At 37.2% G+C, this 22,900-nt stretch overlaps 1 protein-coding gene across 8 annotated transcripts in view; it reads left to right on the top strand.

Annotated features, from left to right (window-relative positions):
- Rasal2 (RAS protein activator like 2) overlaps positions 1-22,377 on the top strand; it is a 343,852-nt gene extending 321,475 nt beyond the window's left edge. For all 8 annotated transcript variants that reach the window (XM_071600283.1, XM_071600280.1, XM_071600279.1 and 5 more), the window contains 5 exons: positions 660-1,521; positions 10,801-10,935; positions 12,873-13,075; positions 14,228-14,315; positions 20,102-22,377. In XM_071600283.1, the coding sequence (XP_071456384.1) occupies positions 660-1,521; positions 10,801-10,935; positions 12,873-13,075; positions 14,228-14,315; positions 20,102-20,266 (1,453 nt within the window). In that variant the 3' untranslated portion in view covers positions 20,267-22,377. The remainder of the gene's footprint in view (positions 1-659; positions 1,522-10,800; positions 10,936-12,872; positions 13,076-14,227; positions 14,316-20,101) is intronic.
- The last annotated feature ends 523 nt before the right edge of the window (positions 22,378-22,900 follow it).

Here is a 22,900-nt window from a genome sequence, read left to right as displayed (position 1 = left end):
ACTCATTTGTTGAATTTGCAATAAGTTTATAAGCAATTAAAGAAAATCATTTGAGATAAATCCAATTGTTATAAAGCACAAGATAGGATAACATTTTTTGGAATGATAGTATAGAGTTATGTTCAGTAAATGCATTCAAAATCTATATCGTGCTTTATGGAAGATTAGGGATTTTATGAAATTGATGTTTTTGTGTGGTATAGCACTCAAAACTCTGAAAGACCATCAGTTAAAGCCATTTTATAGCTGATTGTGTCAACTAGACAGGTACATACAACATTGTTGCTTAGACTTCTATTCCGAATTGGCAAGGTTTGTTCCTTTAGCAGGGACCCTTTAGTTGTCTACTCACAGCTGCTTCTCTTGAAGGTTTAAATGGAACTAAGTATAAATTGGAGGATTTAAATCCAAGTGGATTATTATTGGAATTCTAGTAAAAACTAAAGATTGTGATGGGGTATTATTCTCTACCTTTAAAGAAAAAGTAAAAATGCTAGATTTTATTCTAAGAATTGTAATGATGAAACCTGAATTTCTAAAGAAAGTTTAGGTATCCATATTGAGCTTCTAAAACTTAAGAAAAGTTTCCAAAATTAAAGAATCTTAACTATGTTGAATTTGCTCTCAAGAGTAACCCAGGATCCTTTCCTTATCCACAGTGACTTGCATAAACTAAAATCTCCAAGCCAGGAAAATACAGACAGCTATTTCAGAGGCAAAACATTACTTCTTGTTCAGCAGGCCTCCTCCCAGAGTATGACTTATTCTGAAAAGGATGAAAAGGAAAGCAGCCTTCCTAATGGTCGGAGCATCTCCCTCATGGACCTCCAGGACACTCATGCTGCTCAGGTGGAGCATGCATCTATCATGCTTGATGTGCCTATGCGCCTGACAGGAAGTCAGCTTTCCATAACCCAGGTGGCCAGCATCAAACAACTGCGGGAAACTCAGAGCACTCCCCAGAGTGCCCCCCAAGTAAGAAGGCCCCTGCACCCAGCCTTGAACCAACCAGGAAGTCTCCAGCCCTTGTCATTCCAGAACCCTGTCTATCACCTCAATAACCCAATTCCAGCAATGCCAAAGGCCTCTGTAGATTCCAGTTTGGAGAACCTAAGCACTGCCAGTTCTAGAAGCCAAAGTAACAGTGAAGACTTCAAACTCAGTGGACCCAGCAATAGCAGCATGGAAGATTTTACCAAACGTAGCACTCAGAGTGAAGATTTCTCCCGGCGGCACACAATGCCAGACAGACACATACCTCTTGCTCTGCCACGTCAAAACAGTACTGGGCAGGCCCAAATCCGAAAAATGGACCAGGCCGGGTTAGGTGCCCGAGCCAAAGCACCCCCATCCCTGCCACACAGTGCATCCTTACGTAGTACCGGCAGCATGTCAGTGGCATCTGCAGCCCTGGTGGCTGAACCTGTGCAGAATGGGAGCCGGTCCCGGCAGCAGTCTTCTTCCTCCAGAGAGAGCCCTGTTCCCAAAGTGAGAGCAATTCAGAGACAACAGACACAGCAGGTAGGGACACATACTGAAGTGGTTTGGCTTCTACTTGGTGCAAATCTTGGACTTTATATGTAAATCAATAGGGGAGGGGGATTATCAGCAAATCCCATTATTAACAAGATCTCTCCTTAAGAATATTTTCTGCAACCTTTAAATGGAAGGAGGAAATGACAAGTTTGGGAGGTTTCTGGTTAGGTGAGACAGCAAAATGTGGTTTGACTCATTACCCTTAGGAGACTCTCTAACAAACACTCAGGAGGCTTTTCCTTTTCTACAAGCAGCAGAGCAGCTACCTCATTTTGCACTTAGAACAGATCTACAATGTTAAATGAATAAGTACACATTTAAACTAGGAAATCTACAGGTGAAATCAACCATAATATATGTTGTAAAAATCTGGAAATTATTCCTTCTTAATTTTTTTTCCTTAAGCTTTGAGAATTAAATTTTACCTTTTGAGCTGAGAATTTTAAGTAACTACTCCTCACTTCACCCCCCAATTCCCTATAGAAATACCAAGTCCCATTTGCCTTTTCCTGGAAGTGGCTAGAAAAATAAACAACTAAACCCCTGTAGAGACAAAGTAAAAAAGGGTAAAAAGAGAAACACAAGCAGTTGACAGGTATTCTAAACATTTGCAGCTCCCTTGTGTTACTGTTAAGCCCAGTTAGTGTCACACCAATCTTAATATGAGTTTTCAAGTTTTTTTCTTATTTGTTTGCTAAGAATTTCATCATTTCTTCCTTACATTTTGAGGCACCAGTATATATTTTACCCTTTGAAATGAATTAATAAGCTTAAAGGTGTGTGTAACTATTTTTTATCTAAAAAATATTTTTAGATAAAATCATTGGATTATTTGAAACCTAATTATATTTTATAAGTACTGAAGAGTATGTGATTAAAAGAATTATATGACAAAAATTTTTATGCAGCAAAATAACTGGGCAAGGAGACTTAAATAAAATCCCAAAGTATCTCTCCCATATATTTGCATTTTTATGGGTAGGCACATACTAATTGGGCAGTTTCTACCTTCACTCTGCTGTGATCAGAGCCTCTTGCCCTTACATCACTAATTATTTAAAGAAGAAATAAATAGAACATCAGAAGCAGAGGAGGGGGGTGAAAAAAGCATGACCAACTTAGGCTAATGCTGAGGAGCACACTTTCTGGGCAGAACCTCCTACTCGATCATTCTTTCTTGAATAATAAAGTTTTTCTTCAGTCTTAAATTTTTCATTTTTATTTTGTTATATTTTCCAAATTTTCACCAATTCATTTGATTTAATAGACATTTTCGTCTAAACAAAAGGAAAAATACATATATTCCTATATATCCTTTATATATATATAATGTACATACCTTTGTATATAAATGTATGTGTATTTATACACACATGTATTCACATAAACATAATTTTATGTTAGAAGGCTATCAATCATTTACACTTTTTTGTGAATTAGGTTTTTTTACCTTTTGTGCTAGCTTCTAGTTGATATCAACTACTTTTAACAATGTGAGTATGTATTAAGGGAAGAACAGAAAGATAAGTAATTTTAGAAACGGAATACCATGTGAAAGCAAACATCTACTTGGAGGTTTAGAGTTCAAGAGGACACTAAGGATGAGATAGGACATAAGATTGGCAGACAGGGAAAGGACATGGAAAGATCTGTCGTGGTTTTTGTTTTTGTTTTGTTTTGTTTTGTTTTTTAAGTTGACTTAGGTCCAGCCCTAGAAAGAAAAGAAAGATTAAAATTCTGCCCACCCATTCATTCTTCCTGAATCATGTAGTCCTCAATTCCCAGGGCCCATGACTCAGGCTGATTGTTTATGAATAATATAATTCAGTAGCCTTTTGTGTGTTTGGCTAGAACCAATTGTTCCATACAATATTTTTACTATAGGAAAACGTACCATTCACATAAGCATAGAATAAATGTTCCTGTGAGTAAATATAAGGCTGTCTGGATGCATGAGAGATGGAATTGCGTACTATCTCCAAAAAACAATTTAAAAATTAATTTCTGTGCCACAATCATTAAGGAGTTAGGGAATATCTGTGATGTGTTGACATGAAGTGGATTACAGCCACAATGAGATCACCTAGAACAGCTTTAGATATTCATCTTCGTGCTGGTAACTTCCACTGTCACATCAGTTGAAGAATAAATCACTGGATTTTGGTTGTTCAGGTTTCTGGGTTTTTTCTAAGACTTTTTCTACCCAGATGGTTCATTCTTTTGAACTCATATCCTTACTCATTGCATTGCTTATCTTGCCATTTCTTGCTTGTGTTTCTCATCTCACTCCCATGAATCTTCTAAAGTTCTATATAATCAGCACATTTTTTTTTAAACCCAAACTTTATTTTATTTTTTTATTTCTTTTATATTTATTTTTTAGTTATCGGCAGACACAACATCTTTGTATGTTGATACAACATACAAAGATCTTTGTATGTGGTGCTGAGGATCGAACCTGGGCCGCATACATCCCAAGCGAGCGTGCTACCGCTTGAGCCACATCCCCAGCCCCATCAGCACATTTTTTAAGACGAATTCCTTTATAGATTTTAATTGCAAATTATGTTGGGGAATTTTTCTCTTCCCAAAACTAGAGGATTTCTTTGTGGGGATTGTTCTGTAGGCCTTTGTCCCCTGCAAATTCCATTTGTATCTTAGCACAAAAGAGAGGCCATTGTTGGCAGTGTGACTGGCTTCAGTCTTCTCCAGATAAGGAGTAGGAAAGAAATAAAATCCTAGTCAAACAACTTATAGAGAAAGAACTTTTTTTCAGGAAACTCTTTTAATATTTTGTTCCCTTGAACCTCTGATTGGATTTCTGTTTTCTCATTTTCTTCTCTTTTATTTCTCATGTATCATGTACTCTGTATAAAAAAAAAAATAGACCTTGTTTGTTTATTTATAATGTCTGGGTTGGTTAGATTTATCCCTAATGATAGATATTCGAATTTGAAAAGGCCTTTTAAAATAGGTGTTTGGCAAGCTTATTAGTATAATGTGGCAATGTTCATATTTGGACTTGTTAAACCCTCTTCTAACCAAACTCTCAAGCACTCTTGATGTTTACTTATTAATTTAGATAGCCCTTTCTTTGGTGTTGATAGCAGAAGCATTATTTATGAGAATGTATTTCAGACTAAGAAGAAGTTGAAACCAACAAGTCTTATTTACATCTAATACATCCTAGCAAGGAATAGGCAACTGGCCTGTTCTCAGTTGTTCCCAGCACAGCCACGTTATGACTAAATGTAGTAACAATGAAACTGGCTCTGGCAGGCCCTTTTGCCCTAAAACATTATTATTTTTCCCAGGAAAACCCTATGCAGCTTCATCTCAAAAGGGAGAGATTTATATTGGAAATCCTGTTCCCTTGCTTCCTTTTCATGCTTTATTTTCTTTAATTTTCCTTTTAAAAGTCTATGGATATAAATTCTCTTCATAAGGATGTAGCTAAGCAGGATGGGTGCTAAACCTCAATTTCTGCAAGTTCTTTAACTGTAAATGCAGATAATAATTTGTGCTATATATCCAGCTCATAAAGGAGATAGATCAAACAATCATATAGGGAAAGCCTTTGAGACTAGAAGAAAAATAGTGTCCTTCTCCTAATAATAAACTCTGCTTTAGTAGTAAATTCTAAAGAGAACCCAGAGTATTAAAATATATTGAGATATATTTTATTGAGGTCACTTAATTAGTTACTGCCATGCAAAAGAACAATGAGCAAGGTACAATGGCTCACTGCTGTAACCCTAGCTACTCAGGAGGCTAAAGCAGGAGGATCACAAGTTTGAGGCCAGCCTAGGCAACTTGATGAGATCCTATCTCAAAATAAAATGGAATGGGTATGTAGCTCAGTGGTAGAGTGCTACTTGGTTCAATCCCCAGTATCTCAAAAACAGGAACAAAACAAAATAAAAACTAGATGATGTGTCATCCTTAGTTGATAATATAATTGAGAAGTAAGATCAGCACATTTAAGACCAAAAGAAAAACTCCAAAAATTAGTATATTGCTTTTTTTCACATATAATAATAATTTTGAAATAAAAATCACTGTATTTTCTTTCAATCTAATGCAGTGGAGTGGGAAAAAATACAGTTGATTTATTTAATATTACTTCTAATCTCTTAATAATTTTGTAAAGATTTGTCATGAATTGGAAGAAGAGTGAAGATAATCTAACTTATTTTGTAAATTTTATTTTTTATTTTATTTGATCTAATTAGTTATACTTGACAGTAGAATGCACTTTGAAACATCATATATGAGTGGAGTCTAATTTTCTCATTCTTCTGGTTGTACATGATGTAGAATCATACCAGTCATGTAGTCATATATCTACATACGATCATAGTCATATATCTACATACAATCATAAGGTCTGATATTTTGTTTTTTTGACCACCACCTACTGAATGCTATACAAAGTGCTAAGATATATCAGAAAGTGGCTGAAAATAAGATTCCAACCCCCCACCCCCCAAAAAAGATTCAACTAATAAAATAGCAGTAGATAAAATAGCATCCAAAATGTCCATTTCCCATTGTGCAGTCTCTCATAATTTATCAAACCTTGTATTAGTTTTTTTTTTTCATTTTTTATTTTTAGTTGTAAATGGACACTAAACCTTTATTTTATTTATTTATTTATTTATTTATTTATGGTGCTGAGGATAGAACCCAGTGCCTCACATGTGCTAGGCAAGCACTCTACCACTGAGCCACAACCCCAGCCCATATTAGTTATTCAAAAGGCATAGTAACTACCACCATCACCAGTGGAATGAATCACTTACATCTTTTCACTTAACAGTTAAAGCCTAGATTACTCATGTTATTTTTGTTGTAGTTCTTGTTCTTAATATGCTTTTAAGGGCTAAGGTCCTATTTCCTTTGTGTATTCTTTAAAATGCCATTAGTTTCCAAGGCACTTACATTCAATAAAGTTACCCATAACAAATCACAGAGAAAAAAAAAGTTAATTCAGGCAATATCTTATTAACCATATGAAATAGAAAGCTATCGAATTAGTTGCCTTGAAGTAATAAATTCCTAATAGTTAAGTTGGTATTAGTTTTAATAGCTACATTATCTCAAATTGCTATTGAATAGAAAATCCTAATTTCACAGTAAAGCAGCTTTTCTGTGCCCTATGTGCTAAAGTGATAAGATCCTACAACTACAAAGGTATTTTTCTCCTTTAAATGTTGATTTTCTATTAATTTTTTGAAACTCAGTGCTATATTACTTTGCCTTCCAGATACACATATATCAAATAAGAACTTAAACTTCTTGTCAGGATTTCCCCTTTACCAACACAGAAACAATTTATTGTACTCTGCTTTTAAAATCCAGCAGGGGGAGAACTGTAGTGTGTGTGTGGATATATAAAGTACGGTGCAGTTTACAAAGTGTTCTCACATGCCATCCATTTTTCTTCTAATAACTTGATATCAGTAGTTACAATCTTTTTATTGATGATACTTTGTTCTATAGGCCAGTGTTCCCAAAATGTGATGTTTGCATTTAAGTGCACACAAGATATTTATTTAATCACTCATGTAATTGTTTTGATATATATTAGAAAAATACATAATCATGAATATATAAATTTATATATAAATATATAAAATATGTAGAGAACATCAAACTCATTTTATTGATATTGCTTGGCACAAGGGCTTAGCTAACTAAAAAATGACTCTTTTAAAAGAGATGATCACATGACTTCCACCCAGGTAAGAAGAAGCTGCTCTTCCTGGGTTTGGCGTCCTTTCTTCATGTAACATGTGGCCTTTGATTATCCTCCTCTCTCAGCATGGACTGCAAGTGGGGGTTCCTGCCTTTCTGCTCTACAGTGGTGCTGTGCTATTCCTGTCATTTCTTTGGATGCCAGTGCTGCTGCCTATGTCCTCATGCCTACCAAGCCCTGCTGTCCAGAGCTTCTGGAACCCACCCCCACCCCCATTCCTGCAGCCTTTGTCAGTTACCCCAGTGGTCATCGAGGACATCACCAGGTCTATAGTAAAATACCAGGCAGCTTGAATCAATCTCGTCCATCTGTGAGTAGAAAGGAAAGATCAAGGAAGATAGTGAGGTACTGTTAAAGATTAACACCAAAGTTCCTTGGCCCCAGCTTTGACTGGTTTTGCTGGTTCTGTGCACCCTTATACAGTGGCTTTGCCTGTAGGGCACAGGAATTCCCTGTTCCTGCCATGTCCCCCTGACTTCCAGGTGATGGCTGGGCCTCCAGTAAATCCTGCCTTTAGTTAAAATTTAATTAAAATGAAAAAGATAAATAATGTATTAGTGATACGGTAGGTGTGACAAAAATAAAGTGAAATGTAATGAGTGAAGTGAAGATAGAGATAACCGAAGTGAAGAGAGAGAATTTTAAGTACCAATATGTCTTGAAGTTTAAGACATATTTACATATTTTAGAGAGGGACTTTCTACAAGTTCACTCTCAATTGCTTGTGTATGTATATGTATATACCTACTTAGGTAAACTACACACATCCATCCTAGGCATGAAGAAGCTCTCTTCATTTTTTTTTTTTTTGTACCAGTGATTGAACCCAGGGGCCCTCAACCACTGAGCCACATCCCCAGCCCTTTTTGTTTTTTGATACTGGATCTTGCTAAGTTGCGTAGGGCCTAAGTTGCTGAGGCTGGCTTTGAACTTGCTATCCTCTTATCTCAGCCTCCCTAGCTGCTGGGATTATAGGCATGCACCACCACACCCAACCATGAAGCTATTCTTATTGCTATATATCTATGACCTGTGAATCAACTAAACCAGATTCTTCTTCAAACCATTAAGAAGCCACTCTCATTACTTTTGTATGTATAGCTTTAAAGTCTCTCCCAACCCAACCAATCTCTGTAACTTTTTAGTCTCTTCAGGCAGTTTTTCATCTTCTCTAACTCTCAAGGTTAGCAGAATACCCCTTCTTTTAAAATACTCATGTAGAGTTTAATTGGATTCTAATCCAAAATGATATAAAGATTCTTAAGGTATATGGCTCTGCCTGAGAGAAAATTCCCTTCAATTGTGAAATTATGGATGAATGGTCCTCAAAATACAAATACATTTTAACTATAAAAAGCTAACTGACATACAAAGAATACACTCTCTCTTTCACTCTCTTTCATGCTCACTTTCTTTTTCTCTCCGGCAAGCCAGAAGGGGAAAAAAATATTGTATATTCCCAATATCCTTGGTGGAGAAAGCACTAGTAGTATTCAGTAGCCTAATACAAATTTGAATGTTGAATCCTAGTTTTCAAAACATAAATATAGTAATAACTGGCATATAACCTCTTCATTGCACTCTGAAGTTGCCAAAGAACTTTCACATTATCTTATTCAGTCTCATGAATAATGAGACTTTGAGATGGTCAGCATAGGTGTGGTAATTATGATGGTGTTATTATTTTTCAATAAATTAGGAAAATGGTATTTAAGAGATAAATGACTTAACTACTAAGTTCCATAGTTGCTCCTCAAGGCCATAATCTTAACACTTTCATATTTATATTGGAAAAGAAAAATTTATCTTGCAATCCTAACTGAATACAAATATGTCTTACACTATCCAGTACTCATCATTTGGATTCTAAATTCATCAAGAAACTTTAGAGGGGCTGAGGATGTGGCTCAAGCCATAGTGTGCTCGCCTGGCATGCTCAGGGCACTGGGTTCCATCCTCAGCACCACATAAAAATAAAATAAAGATGTTTATGTCCACCGAAAACTAAAAAATAAATATTAAAAAATTCTCTCTCTCTCTCTCTCTCTCTCTCAAAAAAAAAAAAAAGAAAGAAAGAAAAAGAAACTTTAGATTCTAAAACGTGGACTCCTGAGTAGTCTTAACCCACCAGGAATCAGAATTCTGTAAAAATAACCAGTATCACTTGTTCTCTTTCTCTCAATGGTTAATATGAAAACTATCTGGCATTCTGATGTATGAATGGTCACTTTGTGTGTTTGTTTAACATTGAACAGTTCTTTGGTCTGTGGTCATCTCTAGGTTCAACAGATATTTTCTCACTTGAAGAATCAATGATTAAGTTATGCTTTCTTTTTTCTCATTCCATTATCTTAATTTTAATAGTTAATTTGGTACCTTATAGCATTTGGACCATTGGAAAAATTAATAGTTTTGAGGCATTGGCTTTCTTTGGAAGGAGAAAAAGAATGGTTCATAGATGCAATGTGTACAAATTCCTATTCAGAATAGTTTGTTCTTATACAAATGGATATTCCATTCCTTACCCCTAATTACCCTAGCATCAATAAAATCTTAAAAACAAAACCAAAAAAAACTTAAAGCTAACAGCATGGGAAATCTTTCCGTTTTCTGAGGTCTTCTTCAATTTCTTTCTTTAGTGTTCTGTAGTTTTCTTTCACCTCTTTTTTTAGATTGATCCCAAAGTTGTTGTTGGGTTTTTTGTTTTTGTTTTGTTTTTTGAGGCTATTGTGAAGGGGATAGTTTCCCCGATTTCTCTTTCAGCTGATATGTCCTTGACATAGAGTAATGCAATTGATTTATTGATGTTGATTTTATACCCTGCTACTTTGCTGAAAGGACTTAAAGTCAGCTTACTATAGTGATGCAGCCACATCAATGTTTATAGTAGCTCAATTCACAATAGCCAAGCTATGGAATCAACTTAGGTGTCCTTCAATAGATGAATGGATAAAGAAAATGTGGTATATATACACGGGGAATATTACTCAGCCATAAGAAGAATGAAATTTTGGTATTTGCTGGTGAATGGATGGAACTGGAGACTATCATGCTAAGTGAAATAAGCCAGTCACAAAGGCCAAATGTTCTCTCCTATATGTGGATGCTAACCCACAACAAGGGAAGGTGGGAAGGGAAGAATAGAAGTCCATTGGATTAGACAAAGGGGAAGGAAGGGAAGGGTGGGGCGGGGAATAGGAAGGACGGTAGAATTAATTGGACATAACTTTCCTAGCCTTGTATTTGAATACATGACTATGGTTACTCCACATCATGTACAACCACAAGAACAGGATCCTAATTAGAATAAGCTATACTCTGTGTATGTGTAATATACCAAAATACATTGTATTGTCACGTATATCTAGAAAGAAGAAATATTTTGTTTTAAACTAACAGCATTTGAAACTGAGGGATTACAGTTACGTCTTCTAAGAATAGCTGTCTTTGTGTAACTTGATTGGGTGAGCTGTTTTGGGAAATGCTAATACCTGTTTCTGATGCAGGTTCAGTCACCTGTGGACTCTGCCACCATGTCTCCAGTAGAGAGGACAGCAGCATGGGTTCTGAACAATGGACAATATGAAGAAGATGTTGAAGAAACTGAGCAAAATCAAGATGAAGCTAAGCATGCTGAGAAGGTAGAGCAGTCTATCTTTATTGACTTGTTGCCTCCACAAGTCTAGGCCGCTAGAAAGGAAAGCCAACAATTATGATCTCCTACTGCCCCCATCTTTACTCTTCCTCTTAGGTTAACCCGATACACACCAGTGCACGATAGGTCAGTGTAGCCTCTCTGAACATGTGTGAGAAATGTCTACCATGCTGCAGGGGAGGGGCTTAGATATAATATTTTTATATAGATTGTTTGATCTGGAGGACACTCTGATATTCATCTAATCATTTTAGCATTTCTATAAACCAGTTGTTAGTCTTCAACCAAGGACAAAATTGCCATAGAACTAGATTTTCTATTTCTTGGTAACAATTTGACTTGGAATTTGGGGTTTTTTAACTGTTTGGTTTTTGCCTTTTTTGGTAAAGAATGTCTAGCTGTACAGATAATTTTTAAAAAGACATCATCTGATGTTTTGAGGGCTTTTTTTTTAAAGAAAGAAATTTTAAAAAGGATTATCAAACAATAACCTTGACATCATGTATAGCATTATCACATTTAATTGACAACCAGACAATTCACTACTTCTTACTTATTAGTATAAACTGTGCTTATTAAAACAGTGTAACTCTTCAAACCTTACCTTTGACTTTCTGGAACCATAATGTTGGGTGAGCAACAGCTGGTCATCAAATAAATTAGATAATACTATGTAAATTGCATTTTACAATACACCATGCAGGTTTATCACTAATTACTAATGAATATTAAAAAGGCATATACTTCTCACCTTACCTAGAAAATTTGACATTCCATTATACTCAGGCACCATCCATGGCAAATTTAGTATAAAAAAGGATCATGTAACCAACTGAATTACTGAATTTCTATAGGCTGCTTAGTGAGAACACAGATGTACATTCCAGCAAGTGGTGCCAAATTGAGCAGATGAGCCACATCATGAAAATAGCCAAGAGTCTATTTTAATCAACCCTAGAGAACAGGTAGGCCTTTGCTTAATGCTTATGACTATTTTATACTTTCATAGCTAGGAAGAAAGCAGTAATAGCCTACTCTGCCATTAAATTCTATTTATTAACTTAGTGGCTTAACATTATAGAAATGTTGCTTGTTCTCTAAGGGCTGATTCTAGTAGCACGAAGGAAGGGCATTCTGATAAGACAAAATATGTCAGAGATCCTGTAGTACAAGTGATGATACACAAATAACTCTCTCTTATAAGATGGCCAGCTTTTACTAGGCTTCTAAGTGTTTGTTCTTTTCTTTTCTCCCATTTGATACTATCAGTGATCAGAGGCTTGCAGCAATTGGTAGTTTAATGTGGAGAGAGGTACATAAATCTGTAAAATTTTGAATGCTAAATTCAGATTTAAAATATGTCCAGAAGGAAGGCAAAGCTTTATAAACATTTATGCCAGGTGATATATATATATATATATATATATATATATATATATTTTTTTTTTTTTTTTTTTTTTTAAGAGAGAGAGAGAGAGAGAATTTTTTAATATTTATTTTTTAGTTTTTGGTGGACATAACATCTTTATTTTATTTTTTTTATGTGGTGCTGAGGATCGAACCCAGCGCCCCGCACATGCCAGGCAAGTGCGCTACCGCTTGAGCCACATCCCCAGCCCAGATATATATTTTTTTAATATTTACTTTTTTAGGTTTTTTTTTAAGTGGACACAATATTTTTATTTTATTTTTATGTGGTGCTGGAGGATCAAACCCAGTGCCTCACGCATGGCAGGCGAGCGCACTACCACTTGAGCCACATCCCCAACCCCTATACCAATTGATATTTTAAACATCAATAGCAGTAGTATAAGGAATGGCAATTTAGAAGCATCTAGCCACATTGCCTAGGGTTTCTTTCATTAAAAAGCAAATCACTAACTTCTCCTTGTTGTTGTGGGTGCTTCTTCTCCTTTACTCTAGTATGAACAAGAAATTAGCAAACTGAAGGAGCGCCTAAGAGTGTCTAGCCGGCGACTGGAGGAATATGAACGCCGGTTGCTGGTGCAGGAGCAGCAGATGCAGAAGTTGCTGCTGGAATACAAGGCCAGGCTGGAGGACAGTGAGGAGCGGCTGCGCAGGCAACAGGAAGAGAAAGACAGCCAGATGAAAAGCATCATCAGCAGGTTAGAGGACCACCTGGTGGCAGATGTGGGCTAGTTAGAGGTACAGCAAGGTGGGAGAATGATCCAAACACATTTAAAGGCATGGCAACAAAAGCCATTTCACCTGTGGTACTCAGTACAGATATGATGACTATCTCTTCAGGCATCCTAAATATGAGACCTAGTGTGCACTTCTACGAAGATCAGGTAGGCTTTTTCTTTAACCATAACAATTATATAAAAGGAAAACTTAGTGGCTCATTTGAGAAACTTTAGAAGAGAACTGAGTTTTAAAAATCTAAGTATCCAGTGTCTAAAACTTAGTTTTCCAGAGCAAGTCCAGAAACAGAAAGAAGTTTCGCTAGATGTCTGTAAGGGCCAGAGGACCACAAGAGAGTGCCGCCAGTGCCAAGCCAGGGGAAAGGGGAAGAGGTCAGTTCCACTTGCACGTCTACAGAGCATTCACCATAGGCCAGGCACTTTCCTACAAATCTACACTTGATAATGAGAATTACCATTCTCATTTTACAGATAAAGAAACTGGCAACAGACTCACTAAGTCTTTTGCCCAAGGTCACATAGTTAGTGGTACACCAGAATTTGATAGCAGACAGTTGGACTCCAGGCTTCAATATTGTCACATGCTGTGGACAGGTCAAGTGAATGAAGGACAGAAAAGGACTGTTGTTTTAATAGTATGGGGGTAATTGACAGTCTTCCTGGGTTGAAATGTGAGTGGTGGATGAGAAACAAACTAGACCTACTAAGTGTAGAGTACTCTTTGAAGAAACTGATCTGTGTAAGGGAAGAGAAAAATAGGACAGTGAATATCATGCAAGTTGAGGTTAAGAAAGGATAATTTGTTCTTTATTGATTTGGTTTGATATTTTAAGATAAAGTAAATTGTGCTGAGGGAAGAATCTGATAGAGGAGAGAATGATTACAGGACTTCTGCTCCAAAGTAGATAAAAATGGATGGAATACAGTTACAGTTAGAGAAATCAACCTTGGATGTCTACTTCCAAGGTGACAGAGGGGAAAGAAGAGAAGATTGTAGGTCTTTATTAAGGAAGAAGAGAAATCTTGAACTATGGTGAGTTTTAAGTTTCTTGTTCTCACATTACCTAGCCCTGTCTTTGAAAGTGTTGATACCCCCTTGTTGCCACATTCTAGGCTAATGGCTGTGGAAGAGGAATTGAAGAAGGACCACGCTGAGATGCAGGCAGTTATTGATGCAAAGCAGAAAATTATTGATGCACAGGTAAGCAGACTCTGGATCTAGTAGAAGGTACTCATTGGTAATAACTGTTATTTTCTGACTTCCCATCCTTGCAAATGGCAAAGCAGGTATCCTAAAAATAAGGCATTGAGAAGTTCTTGGCATTATCTTTTGAAGATTAAATCAATTTCTACATGGCCTCCATTATTTTTCCTTTCTTTCACTGATGACAAGTCTATTAACACAGCAGAGTATTAGTGTGTTTAGTACAGTTGTTTGACAGATCTCAACCGAGTGCATGATGGGCTTTGCTTCTTTCCTTGTGGAAAGGAGGACATTCTCTGAGGGGTCAACTGTGAAAAGTGCACTGCATGTGTCTGGCCTGTGACTTCCACTGACCATTGCTTGGCTGTGCTGCTCACGATTTTGTCAGTCATGTCCACTGCCTCTGGCCCCATGAACTTCTGGCCCCAGACAGTAATGGAATTGTGAAGGAAAACAAGGTTGAAGAACGCACCTTTCCTTGTTATTCTTTTGGTTCAGGGTTTGGCATTGATGCTTGGAATGTGCTTGGCTGCCCTTCTTTGTTGGTGCTGTACTTAGAGAGTCTCTTTAGATAAAATTTTATAAGAAAAGGTTGATGAAATCCAAATCTAGGTCTCTGTTCACAGTAGCTTACACCTGTGACACCACCTGGTCACCTCATAGAAATACATCAGTGATGAGAGCAAAATTAGGCAGGCAATGTTTCTAACTCCTTTTCCTTTTATCAGTACAAACTGTGGTTGTTGTATTTCTTGGCATGAATCAAATAACAAAAGGCAGATGCAGTTTTGATAATGTCCCCCAGCCAGTGAATGGACCATCTCTCTGAAGACAACCAGCCATGTTTGCATTTCTCACTCTTAAGCTATGAAATGAGTACAAAGACTTTATGCATAAATGTTCTACTGTCTTCTCTCCATATCAGCCAGTAGTCAGTGTATATTAGAGCCTCCAATATTCTTAAGCATGCACCTAACAGTCTAGTTTTCTTACAGGATCAATATGGGATGGGTTTGTTTTTTTCAGGAGTGGGGCTGAAATCATAGTCATGAAAGAATGCTTTGTGGGCCTCCTTCTCTTTGAAGACACTAATCTTAAGAGTGAAGAAGGCAGTTTAATTAGGAAAACTAATCCTGATAATTTTTCACCTTTGGAATTTGTGCACTGTGATGCTATCTCATTCGTGGGGCTCCCAAAATATTTTGGACTCTTGAATCTGAAGATTCTGGATATTTTAACCTACTAAGAACCAGAAGAAAGATCTGCGGTTATTTTACTTGGTCCCTTATTTAAAATCTTTCTCGGTACCCCATAGTGGGTAAGGGAGATGTAGTGGGGACAAGGCTACTTTGCTGTACATACTATCAAAATTCTTCCCAGAGATTTTTAGCAAAACAGCTTGGATAAAGAAGGCGGTTTAATTAGGAAAACTAATCCTGATAATTTTTCACCTTTGGAATTTCAATACAACAATATAAAGCAGGGAGAGATTTAATAACTACACCAGGAGAGATTTTAGTACTGGTGAGATCAAATAGAATTTTTTATAATTTCAGCTAGTCTAATGCAATCAGTCTTGAGCCTAGGGAGCCTAGCTGTGCCATGTTTGTGATTCTGTGCATGTTGGCTGACAGAACAGCTCCATCATTAGCCTCTATCGGTTTCTACACAACCAGCCCCCTATTTTTGACATCAAGGGGCAGACAGCTGGGTATGTAGCAGAAATCATAGTCACAGAGGAGGTAATGGTCAAAAACTCTGGAAAGAAAGGACATCTTCTCAGTTAACCAGAGGATGTCACTGTGCAAGGATGGGAGAAATGCTGTCCTCAAAGAATCAATGTTAGGTTTATAGGATGGCCTCTTGACAATGGTTGTCAAATAGTTTTGTTCTTTAGACTATTTTGATGGAACCAGTATCCCTTCTATAATCAATATCCGGCTGCTCCCAGTAGCCATTCAACAACAGACCACTTTCAACTAATGGGTCAAAACATACTGGGGTTGATTAAATATGATAGATTTAACTTCAGATTTTACTATGCAATTAATTATTTTAGCAGAGACTCACTGTGGATCCCCAAAGAATACTTGGAGAATTCACTTGACCACATTTTGAAAACCACTACACCATGCATAGACAATTCATAACCACTAAAGACAATTAAAATATGTAGTGTTCTTAAAAGGAAAGTGTTTCAATCCCAGCTGTTGGTTTACTGATATGTTAAACTCTTGTAACAAAAGACTTGAACATACTTTGGCATCCTTTGTAATGAATGATTTTGTGTTTCCAATTCTTTCTTGTAAGACTAAACCTTACTTCTTAAGTGTTTGATGAAGCAGAGCAGCCCTTCTGGCATCATCTATTAGAATGAAGCTGTTTGGCTGTGAAAAGCTTCCCAGTTAGGTAGCATACTTTTCTATCCCTGAAGTATCCCTTGGTGCCACTGATAGTAAAAAATATTTCTAAAATGAATCAAGTTGCTTCCTCTATGGTAGAGTGAAACTTCTAGTACTTCTCACTCCTCATCTCTCTTAGCAGCCCTGTGCTCCTGCAGGAAAGACTTGTCCATACTGAATTCAGCCTCTCCCTCTCCTTGAATCAGTTCATGCTGCAAGGCACAGGCCTGTGTCAGCCACTTTCTAACTAGAACTACAGAAAGATGAGCACTCCGTGGTTAAGTGGTAGAATCACCAGTCCTGTACCTTGTAGCTCAGGTATGGAGATCCTAATGATGGTACTAAGGAAACACTTCTTAAATATCAGACAGGGAATGTGCCACCCTTCATTCCCAAGCATGAAGGGATGCTGTGACTCAGGTTCTCTCCATGTAACTCAGATGGAGAACAGAAGGGCTTCCTCCCATGAGAAGCAAAGCAGCTGCCTGGTTACTGTTGCAAGTGATATCTCCACTGTGTTAAATTACAGGTCATAAATGGAAATGAGATTATTCAAACAGGCAAGTAAACCCTGTCCGTTCTCTAGCTGAGCAGTTCCCAGCCTTGACCCAGTGCACTGGCCTCCTACACATTCCAGCTCCTGCCACTCCCCACATTGAAATCCTTCCTGTCAGGCATAATTAGATTGCTTTGCCTTCCAGTTCAGGCAGTCACAATGTCAGAGCAGTTTTTGCCAAATGAGCTTGACTTTCAAAAGTTCCTATTTGATTTTTTTTTCTCTTTTTACTTTTTGTTTTATTTTGAGGTTGGCAGTGGGGGAATCTTTTAAATGAAATTTCTCCACTTGAAAGCTTTCAGCTGCATAGTGGGGGTATGGAGGCATTGGCTACGTTATTACTTTTGTATGTAATAAGAATTTAAATCATTCTTAACCTTCTTTTTGACTCTTTAAGAGATGAAAGAATGAAACAGTTTAAGAATGAAACAGATTTTGTGAATGCTTGATTTTTTTTTTTTTTTTTAATGAACCCTGGAATATCCTGCTTTCCTTAGTTTTGAGGCCTTAATAATCTACTACAGAGATCATTCCTTACCATACAGGGTTGGGGGGTAGGGGGCAGGGAGCATTTGTCACTACCTATTGTTTTCTGGTAACCACTGGCCAGGCCTTACCTATTTGCTTTTAAAAGATCTGAACTTGTTTTTCCAGTAAATTCTACTAGGTATAATTTTTCAAATTTTTTTAAAAGCCTTATTATCTTTTGTTTGTTGAGTTTTTTTTCTGTCCTTACAGTGAATTATTCCTCCCAAAATAAAGAAGTATCTTATAATTGATTAGTAGTTAGTTAATAATGCTAATTTTTTCCCTTTTTTTTTTTTTTTTTTTTTTTAGTTTTGGTACTGAGGATTGAAAGCAGAGGTGCTTTATCACAAGGCTACTTCCTAGGCATTTTGTTTTTTTAAGTTTGAGACATGCCTTTACCAAATTGCTGAGGCTGACCTTGAACTTGGGATCCTCCTGCTTTAGCCTCCTGGGTCACAGGGATTATAGGCATGCACTGCTATACCCAGAAATAATACTGATTTTATATATCTTACCATTCCACTTCTGTATCCGGGAAAGGAATTTTTTTTTTTTTTTTTTTTAGAGAGAGGAGAGAGAGAGTTTTTTTAATATTTATTTTTTAGTTTTTCGGCAGACACAACATCTTTGTTTGTATGTAGTGCTGAGAATTGAACCCGAGCCGCACGCATGCCAGGCAAGCGCGCTACCACTTGAGCCACATCCCCAGCCTTTTTTAAAGGCTAATCATAAGTAGGAAGTTTTGGGTTGGGTTTTTTTTTTGTGGTTTTTTTGTTTGTTTGTTTGTTTGTTTGTTTTATACTTTTGAAACTGTAGCTAAGAGCACTGCTGCCGTACAGATTCCCCCTCTCCCAGCAAAGTAGGAGATGAAAGGAAAACATTGCTTGATGCCATTTTGGGGGGGTTTTACCCAAAATTTACCCCCAAAGACAGTGGTGTTCATTCTGTTTGTTCCTGGCAGCCTGTATCCTGGCAAAGCCAAGCTACATTGGTGGCGCTTGTAGCTACTGCTTTTATAGCAAGGAACAACAGCAACTCTCAACCCTCCTGCCTTCTCTCTGAACCTTACTATGACTCCAGTTTACCATGATTTTTCCTGGGTACATTTTTTAAAATTAAATATTAAAAAAAAAAAAACAGGATAGGAAATCTCCTTTTGGCGTTAGGATTGTTCCTCTTGGGCTCTTTTCTTTTTAATTTCATGAGCATAGGTAAAGATTGTCCTTCTCTGTGTAAGCTTATTTTCTGAAAATGATGGATTCATGTTGGGCAGTTTCTGGGATGTTGTGCCTAGCTGCTGAAGCTAAGATGAGTGTCTCCCCCTGGTCTTTGTGATGAGATAAAATGGTTTTTTAAAAAAGAAAATTTAGCTTGCCCTACTTTTCTTTAAATTACTTTTTTTTCTTTTTTCTTTAAATTACTTTTCTTTTTTTTTTTCTCTCTTTTATTTAAATTTTTTTACCCTTTCTCCCCATCACCCCCTTGGTTTTATTGTGTGTGTATTCAACAATGCTTGGTTCCAAAATATTGATTCTAAAGCATTATTTTTTCAGAGACTCCAAAGTAAAATGAAAATATTCTGCGTATTGGACAGCTTTCCTGGAATGATTCTGAGCTGGAATGGGTCTAGGAGCCCGTGTTCTCTGTGTGTTCTCATGTGTTATGTTTATAGCATCCCCCTTTTGGCCACATCTCCCTCCCTATATTCAAATAACCCCTTGGTCTGAGCTTTTGGCTGCTCTTATCTCCTCTTGCTCTTGCATCCTCACCTTGTTGGTGACTTTAAACTGCCACCATGTATTGTTTTAATTTTGAGCACAATGTGAATTCTTTCAAGTGTGACTGTTATGCCCTTTGGGGGGGGGGGGGGGTCAGAACCCATACATAGATCACATGCACTTCTCTTCTGTGAAATGAAACCTCTTGTGCTTCTTTCTTTGCCACCTAATTTCCATGTTCTAATTTTGACCAAAAGTGCTTAAAATACAATAAGGCAACTTGACACCTCAGTTGTATAATATGAAGAAACACTTGGTGTCCTATGCAATGGACAGCCTAGTGTTCCAGCGATTATTAAGTCTTGATATTCTGAAAGGAGAAAAGAGGGAGAAAAATAAAGAGAAAAGAGAGGCAGCTGAACCTAACCAGTGTGCAGAAAGAGGCAGAGACGTTCCATTTATTTGGGAAGCACCATGCGTACTGCTGTATGAGAGAAAGCATTGGACTAGTCATCCAGTAAAGAAAGGCCATTATGTCCTCCATGTAGCCTGAATAAAGCCATGGTTATTGTGTTATAGGAAAAACGGATCGTGTCCCTGGATTCAGCCAACACCAGACTGATGAGTGCGCTGACCCAAGTGAAGGAGCGGTACAGCATGCAGGTCCGCAATGGCATCTCCCCCACCAACCCCACCAAGCTTTCCATCACGGAGAATGGTGAATTCAAAAACAGCAGCTGCTGATGGGCTCTGTAAATACAGACTGTGGAAGGAGACAGAAGGAAATTTACCAGCTCTCCTGTCCCCAGCACTTTACCCAGCCCCTACAGGTTTACAGAATGTTGCTACGTCAAAATGGAAATATGGGGAGAAACTCTTAAATGAAGAAAGGAACCTTGTCTTTCAGGGCATAATGCAAAGACTTCCAAGGTCAATGCTTTCCCTCCATGTCTCTATGTACATAGGGAACTTAGTTCTGGGCCATGTACAGAAAATACCACTGTAATATACAAAAAGGAAGTTAATAATGTAGATTACCTTTTTAATTATTACTATTTTTATTATTGTTTTCCTCTTGTTGAAAGCACTGCAGTTGTTAGAGGAGGAAAAGTAGGAACATGTATGTGTGAAATATGAGCCTATGGGTTCAGTAGGTAGAGACCAAGTGTCTATCTGATAGAAGCACATAGAGTGCAATAGAACATTGTCAGAATGAGTTTTTTCAGGGATTCATCTGCCAGTTTAAAAACCCCACTCTAGTCCCTCATCTTTTAGGAAAACATGCAAATACCAAGATCCATACAAAACAGTAATTTATGCCACTAATCAACCAAGACTGGTTCTGTCAGGCAGTTAATCAGATTTGGGGATTTGCTGTTTCTGAGGATACAGATAAAAGTAGTTGCATCACAGCCGGACTTTAGGAGTGATTTCTGTTGAACTCCTGTCAATGTTTATTTCCTCTGTCTATAGCAGATGGAAATTTTCTGTTTTAGATAATGGGGCTTTTTAATTTTTACTCCTGTTGTAATAAAGGGTGTTCTTTTTCCTCTTTACAGTTTGTAAAACTAAATATTTGTGTCTCTGTATGCCATCTCCATTTTCACATGTCCACTGCCCTTTCCTCCCCATGGTGGGAGCAGTCATCAGTCATCAACAGGATTACTCTCCCCTGGAGAGGTCATTCAAATATGCTGTGCTTAAGCCATTCAAAATAAACACCCTTTCTTCCACACAGAAAAGGGCTAACTACAACATAGCAGAAATCTCTATTTCCTGTTAAAAATATTTTTTTTTTCTTTTTGTAAGCTGTAATTTTGTTTGGGATAAAGATTTTATCCATTATACTAGCAAATCTATGGGCAAGGAATTTAATCTCCATCTTCAACTTTTAAATTGCTTCTTCCTCAGTAAAATTTGGAAAGGAAATCAAAATATGAAGAATCTCTCTTATGAGTGATTAGTCTTGTTTAAAAGAAGAAGGAGAAGAAGGAGGTGGAAGGGAGGGAAAGAAAAGAAAATCAAAAGTGTTAGAATGGCATATTCCAATTGTTATTTCCATGCTCTTGTAGATTTGGCGATAATGACCCAGCCTCAACATTTGTCCTCCATGGCTTTATTGTAGGACAGATTAAAAGTCATAGAAAAGGATTTCCTTTTTTCCAGAGGTATGAAATGTCATCTGGAATGCAACTTAGATTGCCAGAAATGGAATGTTACATGTTAAGCAGACATTATATATACATATATACATACACATATATATTTACACATGTGTACATATAATTGCACAATAGGAAATGTTCATGCCTTCTACACTGTCAGATGTACAGCTATAATGTTAAAAGGGTCTTGAATCCTCTTTAAGCAAGATCTAAGCTATTGTTTTATATTGAGAAAGCAACAATGTTTTTCAAATAATGTTATTTTAAATTACAAACTTTAAGAAAAAAAGTTTTTAAAGGAAAAAGGGAAGAGAGAGAAAAAGACCAAGGGAGACATGTGCATAGAGTGAATGTTTCTTATAAGGGAACAAGAGAACAGGTATAGTACCCTCTTGACTGAAGCCCAGACTTAGACACCAAGCCTTCCTTTCCACTGAATCCCAGGCTTGCCTTCCAACTCTTGGACTCTGATCTCTCTCAGGTGGATCTTTGTATTGAACTTTGCATTTCAGCCACCTCACCAGAGCCCCCCAACCCACACCTTTTAAATAGTTTTCTTCATAACAACCCCTGTTTCTTCCAGGCAGAAATCTTTAACAGGAGTTTTTTGTTGTGCTTAGAAGAAATGCAGACTTCATGCCAGCTGTTTGGTACTTGGGTATTTTGTTGACCCTTAGTAGTTTCTGTAAATTCTTTCTTTCCTCCAATCTAGGAGTACACTGTGCTCAAAACCACTCAACAGGAAAAAATATTGCCAGTTCTGAAGTAGTGTCCTTTGTTGGATGAGGGAGGATATAAACATAGATCTGTTCTTGATTGTGGCTTATTCTCGGCTCTAGCAATGTTTAATCCATTCTTTGTAAAAAGTCTTCAATTGTGCTGCAGAAAAACCTGGTAAAAAGGACTCCGTTTCAGTGGCCTTAAGTATGTAACAAGGGTGATGTCTTGTACTAAGGTGTGGAAGTTCTTCAAGGGTTGGTTATGGATTACAATGGGCTTATCAAATTATATTAAGGGTTGGAAGGAGACAAAAACCAAGTATGTTTTCAGTAAATATCTTTTTAGCATTCTGGAACCTCTTTAGAGGACAATTTGCATTGGATAATTCAGTGGCCAAAGTATTTGGACAGATTATGCAGCCCTCTACCATCAGGTTATCTTGAATGAAGAGAAGAAACTTTAAAAATAATAGTGATAATAATAATGGATAATT

Source organism: Marmota flaviventris, chromosome 12, assembly GCF_047511675.1.
Source record: "Marmota flaviventris isolate mMarFla1 chromosome 12, mMarFla1.hap1, whole genome shotgun sequence".
NCBI classification, from domain to species: domain Eukaryota; kingdom Metazoa; phylum Chordata; class Mammalia; order Rodentia; family Sciuridae; genus Marmota; species Marmota flaviventris.
This window is presented reverse-complemented; position numbering and strand designations above follow the sequence as displayed.